We start from the raw sequence: 12,688 nt of genomic DNA on the forward strand, positions 1-12,688 counted from the left end.
ATGCAGGGAATATCGGGATTTCAAAAATTCCCGTTCCGACCCAAAACAATCTTACCCTCACACCCCTAATGACAGCGAAGATGCCAGAAAGAAGAGAACTGGCAACGTTGGAGATCTTCCACCTCGCAAAAGTCTGCAACAAGAAATACCCACGATACCGGTAGATATTGGAATGTGCAATTGCTCATTAATATGCGCACTGCCACCTACATACCCCTCATGCCAGTGTAAGACGCTGCAAAGAGAACTGGCAACGTTGTAGATCTTCTGCCTCGCGAAATGCATGGATCTCGCGCATGCGTATTAATACAACCCAATTGTACATGATTACAGACATTTTTATAAGCACACAGAAATAGGGGAGGATTACCATAATTTATGTCGGCTTTGCTTGACAAACACTAGTTCGAAACTGAACATCTGCCTAGATTAAGGACAAAGACGAGATATTCAAAGGAAAATATTAAATTGTCTATCCCTCATTGTGAGTATATTTTATTATTTGTAAGCATCACTTTTCATTTATTAGTTTACATGGTAACACTTTACTATACCTGAGACGGATTCCTTCAAATTTACAGGAGAAAGTACTTACGGAATTCATTTTCTGGAGTGTTGTTGATGTTCCGGAATGTAGTCTTGGTCCATTTTAATGCAAATCCATGTGGTTTTATACGAAAATATCTCTCCAACGTGCTATTTCTGCTCCCGCCATTTGCTTTTTATGAGAGCGCGATATTGCTGCTGCTACAAGCCAATGTTGTCCGTATATGCTAAATTGAACGAAAGGAGTGCTAATGGAACCTAACCTAACCTAGTAGGCATACCTCGTAAGTAAAAAAGTCAATTTAAAATTCCTAAAGTGTTTTTAATGTTAAAAAAATTATTTCCGACGCGCTATTGCGATCAACGGTAAGCTACCGCCATGTTGTGTGTGGAAATAAACAAGAACAGTAAGTACTCGTAAATGTAAGAAATATACATTATTTTCGTTACGAATTCCATTATTTCACCTAAATAAGTGTTCCGGAATGCAGAATAGTACGTTAGCAATGTAAAAAAGTGCGAAAGGAATAATTTCCAGGTGTCTCAGGTATAGTAAAGTAGTACCGTTTACATGAGTTTACAATACCGGACCACTCTCCAATTTCTATAAAATTTCGCCTACTTACTAATTTCGATGTCCTGATGACGTATCTGTAGTTCATATTTGGCGGTCACTTGTTAAAACTGTACATTTACGTGTACAACTTGTAAAATAAACTTGCGATTTACCACGGTGATTGTCCATACACAGCAATTCGGAACCATCTTTCTTTCGCAATTAATTACCTAATGGTCTTCCTTTACGCACAACAATCTTGTTGACGACAGACGAGGAATGCCTACGAGGTTAGGTTAGGCCTGTTAGGTTAGGTTCCATTAGCATAAATACAAAGAAAAATTAATATTTTAGCTAAGAGAACTATACCTTATCTTGCCTGTTGATTTCTTCATGTTGGGAAAATGGCGTCTTCCGTGGAGCTATTGTTCTTATGGTAGGGTTACGTTACGTTAAGAAAACATAGTTTATTTCATTTTTTTCTCAATTTCCATACTTGACCGCCAATTATTACATGCAGATTCGTGATTAGGAGTTCACAATTAGTGAGTAGGCGAAATTTCATAGAAATTGGAGAGTGGTCCGGTATTGTAAACTCGTTCCCTGCGCCCTGCCTTTGTGGCACGATGCTAAATGCACGGGGAACATTTCCTTGGTACTAGCTAGTTTACTATCCTTCGGACAGATTTCTTCATTTCTACAGAAGAAACTACTTACCGTAATAAGTTCCTGTAGTATTGTCTAACATCTGGAAGGTGTTTTGTGTGATGTGGGAATGTTTCATAGCGGAAATTCAACCATTGACGCATAGCCCGACGAACCATTTCTGGTAAGGTTAGGTTAGGTAGGATCACAATAGGTTACAATAGTTAAAAATTGGTTTCGAAAAAAATATGCGTAGCCACACACACCATTCTCACATAGCCCCACAAACCATTTGCGGAAACGTACGTTCTTCAGTTACAGAAACACTTTTTTTTTAAAAAAAAAAAAATTGATCAAAAAAATGTGAATACACATTAAAAAATGATCCGCGAAGCAGATAGGTAAGTACAAATATCAAAAATTGACGAAACTCGGAGGTTATAGGTGTCCAAAGGATAGTAAAAATTTACCGGTTTTTGGGACTAACGTCAATGGTTTGTGAGGCTAACGTCAATGGTTTGTGACGTATTAGCATAATTTCAAATCCAGGCAGGTATTTTCTGGTGAACGAGGTTGCAACACTGCATAAATCGACAAAACACTTCCACAATGTGCCCTGAACCAGTACGCTATCACCCGCCATAATGTGTTACAGAATCGAAATAACAAGTAACAGTAAGTACTTGTAAATCTAAGAAATAGACATTGAGATGCATTATTTCACTTTAGGAAATGTTCCGCATTCCAAAATAGTACGTTAGCAATGTAAAAAAGTCCGAAATATATGTTTCATAGGTGTTTCCCCCATACTATAATGGTACCCTCATTACTTTAAGGAAGGTTCAAATTTCGTGTGACAATGATTTCCAAAATTCTACGATAATTAGTCTTTGTGCTAGGAGAAATCATGGTAAATATCCGATATCGCCCGAACGGATTTCTTCAAATTTACAGGAGAAACTATTTACTGAAATCAGTTTCCGTAGGATTGTCGAAGTTCTTGGAGGTATTTTCGGTAACAGTTTCATAGATCGGAGACATATTAAAATAGCATATTTTGTGTTTCACATGGTTCGTACTTACCAATTGTGTATTGTGGAACATAGTTCGAGGTGCCATTATGCTTTTTACACGAAAACAAACTCAATTTTTCACATTCCGAGTGCTTTTTTTTTAATTCCTTTCTTCGCTTCCGGAACACATAGTATGGTGGGCACATCTTGACTCACGTTGTGGTTATGCAGTGTTTTAACCTTCTTCACCGAAAAATACCTACTATCGTGTTCGTCACCGGTGGAAATTATACATTATGCACGGGTAGCTGACGGATAGCCCCACAAACCATTTCCAAAAAGGTTAGGTTTGGTTTGGTTGGGTTAGGCAAGCATAGTAAAAAAAAGGGGGTTGAAACACTGACAGGGGCTGACGTCATCAAATGTACGCAGCATCCGGTTGTTGTAGGGCAAGCAAATGAAAGCAATACCAATTGTGCGTCGCTGTGATATTTCTCTTGAAAAATGAATGATTTCCCGGTTAAATATATTCCAGATGAAAGAAAATACCTTGACGAACATTGTAAACCTTTGAAAACCTCATTTCCGTAAGTAGTTTCTTGTGTAAAATTGAAGAAATGTGTCTCCGATGTATGAAACTGTTACCGCATTTTCTGTATCATTATGCCTTTGTTTCCATTATGTGTGTGCAGATGGCATGAGCATCAAAAGTCACACGGTCTCGCCATTGTTTCCAAACGTGCCTTTTTTTACGAGATTTTTTTTAACTATGCTTACCTAACCCAACCTAACCTAACCTTGCTGGGAATGGTTCGTGGGGCTATCGTGAATGGTTTGTGGGGCTATCGTGAATAATTTTTGGGGCTATCCGTCAATGGTTTGTGGGGCTATCGTGAATGTTTTTTTTTTGGGCTATCCGTCAATGGTTTGTGATTACATAATGAACATGAAAGTAGGTATTTTTTTGGTTAAGAAGGTTGAAACACTGCATACCCACTCTAAATCGACAAAACACAAGCAGATGCCCGATGATCCATGACGAGTGCATGCCATATTGTCTGTTACCCAAGCAGAACAAGGAAGACAAATAATGACTCGTAATATGAAAAGTTGACACTATTTTATAGAAAAAGGCATAACCTCACCTTAAAGAATCTTCCGCAATGCTGAATAGGTAAGTATCAATGCTAAAATTAATTAAATAAATGAGTGAGAGGTGCTCGGGTATTATCGGATAATTTCCGAAATTATAAAACAATCGGAACCGTTACCGGTGCAGACAACAAATACACTACTTGACTCCAAATCAATGAACTAGATGACTCGGTGTTGCACCGTGCAACCAACTAGACGCTAAGGTGCAAACAGAGTCAAATCTAGTCAAAAACTGCAGCCAACTACATGGGGCTATAGAAATATATGGGTAAAAATTTGGTATTCCCCGGACACCTATAACTTCTTCTGTTGACATTCGTACTTACCTATCTGCTTCGCGGAACATTCTTTACGGTGTATTCAAGTTCTTTTAATAAAAGTAATTGCAATTTTTCACATTACGAGTACTTCTTTCTTGTAGTCTTTTCGCTTGCCTGAGACACAATATGGTGCGTACACCTTCCTAGATAATCGCACGTCGTGCTTGTGTTTTGCTGATTTTCATTCGTTATGCAATGTTTCAACCTTCAGAACCCAAGAAATACTCATGAAAAAAGCTCATCTGATCTAATTTTTTTAAAAAGTTTTTCACATTGTTTTACGAAGAAAATTGTAATGATTCGTGGGGCTATCCATGAATGATTTTTGGGGCTATCCGTCCCGGAATCGGTGGGAAATTTGAACAAAAAAAATTATTTTTGTTTGAAATTTTTGAGTCCAAATTTCCCACAGATTCCGGGCTCCACCCCTGGGGTAATTGACCTACCACTACCGTGGCCCTGCCTCAGCTCTGGCTACCTGACTTTCTCTATAGAGTCCCTGTTAAAAGCATGTTAGAAATTGGCCGGAGTCACCTGCCCCCAAATGGGCCCTAAACTTTTAAATTTGAAAAAATCTGTTTTCTGTTCAAATCTACACGGAACTCTTTTAAACTGTAACTTCTCACGTCCCTGGACTCTCTTTGAACACGCATATACCCACAGCCCATTCCTTCAAATGAGTAGCTTACATTCACTGCCACATTTTGGACATTCCTTTTCTTTCTTCAAGATCCCATGTTCAATTAAAAAATCCACAGGATGTTCCACACCCGGTACAAATTTCACCACAACACGTCATGTTTCTAACTTTTGTTGCTAACACAGACAGTTTGAAACACTGGATACCCAATGAACATGAACAAAACACAGTCACGATGCGTGATGATGTACGAAAGTGTATGCGCCAAAGGCTATTCTCTGTCAGAGAATTAATTTTCAACAAAGAACATGAATTTTCGCTATCACACAAAACACCTTCCAGATGTTAGACAATGCTACAGGAACTTATTACCATAAGTAGTTTCTTCTGTAAAAATGAAGAAATCTCTCCGGGGAATATCAGATTAGTACCCAAAAGGGTCACATTTTTCTTATAGTGAAACCAACATTTTTGACTTGGTGGTTTATTTTCTTATGTATTTTAAGATATCCATTTCCTATAACCCTATCTATAGCACAAGTAATTGGAGTATCGAAGTCTGACATTTAATATGCAATTTGTAATAAATATCTACTTTTGGGGTAGGCAAATAACATTTTCATAAATACCTATTATTTACGTACACAGTTTGTAAATACCCATGCTCCAACCCTACTTATGAATTCAATTTTCTCCATCTCAGGTTACAGAGGATGACAGTTTGCCAAAGTTTGTGTGCTATTCGTGTGTAGACAAGCTAGAAGATTTCCAGGATTTCCACAGACTTTCTCAAGGAATACCTGTCATCTGCAGAAAAGGGGTGCAAGTGTTAAGGTAAAGTGTTAAGGTAAAGATAATTTTATACTTGAACAAATGGTGGCATGTTTAAAAGTAAGTCATACTTCATTTGTTCATGGCGTGGTAATACATAGATGCATTTTTAAAAATTAAAATTTTTACACCTGCTATTACTGAGAATGGAATCATGTATTCTTTTGTGAAGACCCATAGTGAAAGTGGTATGTGGTTTTCTGGGCTCTTGTGTATAAAATTGTTTTTTTATTACTCTATTCTCCTCAATGTTTTGAATAGCAATGCATTTTTTGGATGTAGGAGGTGACCCTTTCCAAAGACATCCAAATGACAACCTCGCTTACACATAGCAGACTCTGGTCTGCATTGTTGCAGAATAACGAGGCTCTAGCACTTGAACCTCTAGCCTGTAAGTAGATAGCAAAATGTGGCTTCGAGCGCACCTAAATTTAAGGGGCAACTTTTCACCCAAAATCATAAAAAAACAAGAGAAAAATAAAAAAAATATTAAAATTTAATAACAAAACATTAAAAACATCATCCCTTAATTTATTTTTGAGCATTTTTTTCATGTTTTTGTCAAATCAATAATTAAAATTTAAGGGGCAGTTTTTTATCTCAAAAACATAAAAAATTTAGAAATTTTAATAACAAAACATCAAAAAATCATCCCTTAATACATTTTTTCTAAAAATATAGCCCCTTAATAATAATTTTATGCATTCATATTTTCCAGCGCAAATCGATTAAGGGGCTACTTTTTACTCCGAAACTAACAAAAATCAATGTTTTAATCACAAATTTTAGCACATTTAACTAAAAATAATACCCCTTAAACTTATAAAAAACATGAGCGCAAATCGTTTAAGGGGTACTTTTTCCTAAAAAAAAAACAAACCTAACTACAATGTTTTAAACACAAAATGAAGCACAGTTTTTAGAGAAACACACCCCTTAATTCACCAATTTATTCCTGGCGCATCTGCAGTTAAGGACTAACAAAAATACAGAAGCTTCTTATGAATCTTACACGAAGTGCGCGTACCATATCCACCAAAATTTAATATATTTTGCTAATAATAATGCAAAAAACAGCATCACTTTAAATTCCTAAAAAAACATTAGCGCCCTTTATGGGGCTAGCACGAAGTGCGCGCAATTAGATGTGACTAAGGAGCACATTTTTAACAATAAAGATATGATTTTTAGGATAAGCTTTTCACACAAGCCTTAAACTATAAAAGAAAAGAAATAAAGTACAAAAACAGAGAGGTTCGCACGCTTGCATCTCTTCAAACATTTGAGTGCATTTTCGATTAGGGGGCACATTTTTAATAAAAAAGATGATTTTTAGGGCTATTGTATTTATTTAACGTTATTTTTCGATCTAGTTTCGGCTACGTTTTAAGATTTTGATTATATAGTTACCTTCAGGTCTATCTTTAAAATTTTATAATACGCTTTTTTGTTATATTATATTATACGTACTATGATTTTTGTTTACATTAAGTACCTATCTACTATTTAACGTCCGCGAAAAAAATTACCCCAACATATTCACATCCTCTATTTATCGCCCGAATTAGTATATTGGTGCCATCTGTAAGTATTCGACGGAACTGCACCAATACCAGCGAACGGGAATACTGTGCCTGTCATCTTTAGTAGTATATAATCTCCGATGTAGAGGTTATTTTAGTCGAGTTTTAGTGCAACGTGTTTTAGTAAGTTTTATTATTTTTAAATAATTATTGTAAAATTTATAATTAATTTATTGTAAAAAAGTGAAATCGTTAATAGTAGGGTAAATTTAAGCCGCGTTTACAGTATTTAGCAAATGCTTTACAGCTCTGCTACAAATTCAGAATGAAATTCAATATTATGTTATGAATGTATTTCCTTTTAGTTGGAAACATCGAAGAATCTTTAATTTTGCTTAAAGGAAATGAAAGGCAATGAAGTTTGAAAAAAGAGAATGGTAGAAATACTAAGAAATGCGAAATAAAAAAACCGAATTCATTAAAATATGGTTGAGGTTATTTCTGAAAATATAGCTATTTGCATAAAATCCTAACCCAAACAAACGAGAAAGAGTTAGTTTAGAGCACAGAAAAAGAATATCACTTTGTTTAATTGTGAAAACATGAAATAGTAATTTTACTTTGCAATTGCAGTACCTACGTTATGCCTTATTTTATTAAATTATATATAAAAAAATTGTTACACATTAAAATTACAGAAACAGTAAATTACCAATGATAAAAAAATATAAAACCATAGATAACTGTCCATTCGAGAAAACTTTAAATATTAATCATGTTGTACCTGTTTTTGCTATAAAAATAGGATATAGGAGGTATAAAATTAATTAATTAACAAACTCTGAAGAAAACAACACGTTTTACAATCTATTCGCTTCGTTAAACAAATTGATATATGCTAACGAATGATTAGAAGGACAATAGTGACGATTAGAAGAATGATCATAACGATCGTTTTTGTTAACATTTCAGTTTCATTATCGTCTTGTGTAATAAATTAATATTTTTTCAAATATATTTTTTTTCAATACAGCGAAATAAATGTGTAATTCCTCATTAAAGACAATCAGTAATAAATTCTATATGTATTATGATCTTTAAACAAAGCGATCATTATTTGGAAATGTTGTAACTGATTGATTTTGTTGTAACTGATCTGATATTACATTTAATGATTTTTAAATTTATATGTAAACAATGTTGGAGTTTTTGATTATTGATTTTTAACAATTGATTTGACTAAAGAAACAAACAATGGTCTTTACACAAAATAAATTTGAATGTTCATCATGTTACGTCATGTTCATCATGTTAAGTCATGTTCTTCATGTTACGTCATGTTCTTCATGTTACGTCATGTTCATCATGTTACGTCATGTTCATCATGTTACGTCATGTTCATCATGTTAAGTCATGTTCATCATGTTAAGTCATGTTCATCATGTTACGTCATGTTCTTCATGTTCGTTCCTCATGGTTATCATGTTGACTTCACTAAATCCAAAACGATCAAGAGCTGAATGCTCTAACACCAAATAAAAAAGGTGGTACACCAAGAAAAACTATACCGCTATGCCGCTTCAAAATACAATGTAATCTTTTTGGTGGGTGGTACTGCGGTTCACTTGAGTGGTTACTTTTTCATGTACTATGAATAATACGCCTAATCTTATTAACAGGAAACCATGATAATAGGATTAATTAATGATTCATTACTGAACCGGGGGATTCCTTATCTTTCTCAGAAGCCAAATCTACTTGGACTAATCTGGCGCTTATCGCTTATTCCAAAAAATCTTAATAATTACTATTTCATTAATATTTTTTTTTAAATCCATTTAATATTTAGAATAAAAATGGATGTGACCTAAATATCTTAAGTCATAGTTCAAGTATTATGAAGCTGTAGGCAAGCATATCTATAAAAATGCTCTGCTCTTAGCATCTTTAATGTGCTAGTCAGCTAGTACATGACCATGTGCGCAATTACATTGCTAGCGCCCCTACAGGGCAAGAGCCTTCGGTTCGCACGTGTCTGTGCGCGCAATTACATTGCTAGCACGTGTCCGTGCGCTAATGTATCTGTACTTCCAGGAATTAGATATCTTTTATCATCTTTCCAACTGAGTGACTTCTTATTTAATTCTTCTGTATAAATTTCATGTTTATGACTCCTAATAACATGCTGTTTATGTAAATATTCTTTTTGATTGAGTAAACAGTTTTTATAATCCTCAAATTGAATTTCTTTCTTTAATACAGCCTTTTTAATACCTTTCAGTCGTTTGTCTACCTTATCGTCAGTTCTATATGCATACATTTTGCTCCTTAACCCAATAAATTCCAACATTTGTTCCGTTGAGCTCATTTTTCATTTTTCCGATTACTTTTTTATTTTTATCTGAATACAGGTAGTGATCTTTAGGATAATCTGAAGTATCGAATAAATCAGAATTATTTTTCATAAACTGATTGTAATCATGGTTTTTAATTTCAAAAATGAAGGAATCAGTATCTGTATATAATAATTTTATATCATCTTCAAATTCATTTTTTAAAACATTATAGTAAAAATCATACATTAGAGCTTTAGATAAATCCAATACTGCTTGGCCTATATAAATCGGTTTATCAAATTTAACAGATGTTTTATAATTATGCACAGCCACCAAATATTTACTAAAAATGGTTCTAGATTTAAAATTGGACTTATTTATTGCTTTCTGGACTTTATCATCATCACAGTGTAATTGAATATTTTGTTGTTTTCTAACTGATTGCAGTGGGACTTTCAAAACAGAAGTAAAAAAGAATTTGCTGAAACATATAAAATTAGTGTAAAAACAATTGATAATTATATTAAAAAGCATAATATATCTTATGAAAAACGCATATTTGGTATTATTATTCCAAGAGATAAATTGGGAAGATATTTATTAAATGGTATTTTAAACGAACATCCGAAGAAAACACAAATTAATAAAGATTGTAATACAACAAAGGAAGAATTAAAATTATTTGGTAGTGTTGTTACTCAAAACCTGAATGGAGTTTCAAAATCCACCAACAAACAAAGGCTAACTTATCCAGAGAAAGTAAAACGGCTTGAAGCAGCTTTGAAATAAAAAAATCTTCAATAATTTACAATACTCTACCATGAAAAAATTAATAATAAATAAAAAAAGCACGACCAAGCCAATTACACCTGACGAATTTATTAAACTTTTAACATCTTTACATCTTATAATTTTTTATCTAACTCTATTAATTCCCTGTTCGAAGAACAGATATAAAGTTAATTCTAAAACTGTAGTAAAATATTTAAAAGCTAATAATATATCCTATAATCAAAAAGGAGTTGTTAATTTACCACCCCGAGATAATTATGGACGATTTACTTTAAATTTACAAACACCCCTTGGGGTGGAAACAAGGTGTGCAGTCAAAAAAGCTGAAACTATTAAAAAAGAAGTTAAATTTCAAGAGCCGCTGAAAAACTGTCGATCATTAAAAGATTTGAATAGTCTTTAATTAGTTTAAATATTCAATTGCATAGTTACGACTTCTCATTGTAATTTCGTTATTATTCTTTGGTGCATTAATTTTTCTATCTTATGAGGAAGATCTGTAGATATTATTTGATATTTGTGAATCAGTAAGAGTTTGTTTCTTTGCAGATTTGTGAATTATGGGGTACTATGATACAGTAAGGAGGTACATTGCAAATTGCAATGGTAATCCTGATGAACTGGTCAACTTAGATGATGCACTGATGACATCTCCCAAAACACCTCTGGAAGAAACAAGGATTGTTAAAATGGGTGAGGTGTTCAATGAAACAGTCTTCAAGGACTGCATCATCTCAAATATCTATCAGCAGCATCAGATTACTCAAGCAGACCTCAAGTTTAGTACATGGTTGAAAATATTGGAATTTCTAGACCAGGACTTCCAAAATGGCTCAGTCACACTTCAAATTTACCTTCAGGTTTTCCTTCATTTCAGTAAAATATCCATAAAGGAAGACATTCTTGACAAGAGCAAGTATTATAATGAATTGTTGAAAATATTCGTAACTCCTACTGTGAAACCCTTAAGCATCCACACTACAATAACAGAAATGTCAGGAGATGATGCTTCATCACTTAAACAGAGACTGTGTTCAAAGCCAGTCATACAGGCAATACTGCAGAATATTACTTCCTTGAAGACCTCAGACACAATGCCGACTGTCAATATTGAGGTGATCGTTCGTATAATCACTTCTGGAACCATATATCAAGTACTATTTTTTGAACCCTTCCAACCTCTGAGAGGTGCATGTCTTAAAGATGGTATACTCATCTGCTTGAACAATATTGCTGGGATTACCAATACCCCCAATTATTTTGCTGATCTGTTGACCTTAGCGATACATGAATTTTCCCATCATATTGCCCGCATACTTTTCAATGATTTTAATTTTTCAAGTCCTTGGACTTTGAGGACCACCAATGAGGCACGATTTGACTTCAGGCGTTCACAGCCGTTGGAAACTGGAAGAAACACTGAGCTGATATTATTTGACGGCATACAGCCCGATTGGTTCATCTCTTTGGAGGAGGCAGCCTCTACATTTCTGGAACGTATCGATTCGAACGTCTGCTCACTACCAATAATTATGATGAAGGATCACGATAGATTAGGATTGGTTGAGCGAAAACCATCCTCATTTTTTGGGATAGACATTAAGTCAGAATATAATCTTATGTGTTAATTTCATTTGTATTTCTTATGGATACCAGCAAGAAGAATTTACATCACAAATAATAGAACATTTAGGCCTACCATTTTGTCTTTTCTGTATCTTCTATTTCATGCAACCCAGCTTCTTTGTTATTTCTCCCCATTAATTGTTTCTTTTTGTTAAAAATAATGTTAATTATAATTATATCTGTTAGGTAAAACAAGTACTATAAGAAAAATTGTTAAAATACATGTACATTTATTTACTTTGATTATAAATGGAGTAAAATAAAAAAGTAGATTATAATCCTGCTTTTATTTCATGTGTAGTATAGGATACCTACTGCTTTGATTTTATCCATTGAGAAGGTCGCAATCTTTATTGAAATATCGTTGACTAGGAAGAGAAAACAGCTCAAAATTTTCAGCCCGCAACTTAATTAAATAGTAAAATTATGTAGTTCAATTCGAAAGTAAAGAAAGATACATGAAACAGTATTTTGTTGAGAACTTGGCGATTTCGGATTTTATTTCGCGTTCCACAATGGAGATGCTGTGATTTAGATACAGCTTGACAGTATTCACAACAACTGATTTTAATAACGAATTTCTCAATGTTTTTAAACAATCGTTTTTACGTTCGATTTAGGTAAAGTCGTTTTTACGTTATTTCATTTTGACAGTTGGCAACTATGCTTCATGAAGATGGCTGCCTCCTTGTTTACGCTGACAGA

At 34.0% G+C, this 12,688-nt stretch overlaps 1 protein-coding gene across 3 annotated transcripts; it reads left to right on the plus strand.

Annotated features, from left to right (window-relative positions):
* Window positions 1-322: 322 nt before the first annotated feature.
* LOC145978529 (uncharacterized) lies at window positions 323-12,232 on the plus strand. Of its 3 annotated transcripts, none has more exons than XM_083111178.1 (3): window positions 323-484; window positions 5,579-5,722; window positions 10,907-12,232. In XM_083111178.1, exon 3 carries the CDS (start codon window positions 10,918-10,920, stop codon window positions 11,983-11,985), a length of 1,068 nt encoding a protein of 355 aa, XP_082967304.1. In that variant the 5' UTR covers window positions 323-484; window positions 5,579-5,722; window positions 10,907-10,917; the 3' UTR covers window positions 11,986-12,232. The 3 variants fall into 3 exon arrangements, with proteins under 3 accessions (XP_082967304.1, XP_082967303.1, XP_082967305.1); XM_083111177.1 differs by having other exon boundaries at window positions 5,579-5,709; window positions 10,907-12,231; XM_083111179.1 differs by lacking the exon at window positions 323-484 and adding an exon at window positions 2,404-2,422 and having other exon boundaries at window positions 5,579-5,709; window positions 10,907-12,231.
* Window positions 12,233-12,688: the final 456 nt, after the last annotated feature.

Source organism: Lepisma saccharinum, chromosome 25, assembly GCF_977018435.1.
Source record: "Lepisma saccharinum chromosome 25, izLepSacc3.1, whole genome shotgun sequence".
Classification (NCBI taxonomy): Eukaryota; Metazoa; Arthropoda; class Insecta; order Zygentoma; family Lepismatidae; genus Lepisma; species Lepisma saccharinum.

Excerpts from the sequence above, each read along its gene's own strand:
- LOC145978529 (XM_083111178.1), top strand. The coding sequence starts at position 10,918 with ATGGGGTACTATGATACAGTAAGGAGGTACATTGCAAATTGCAATGGT.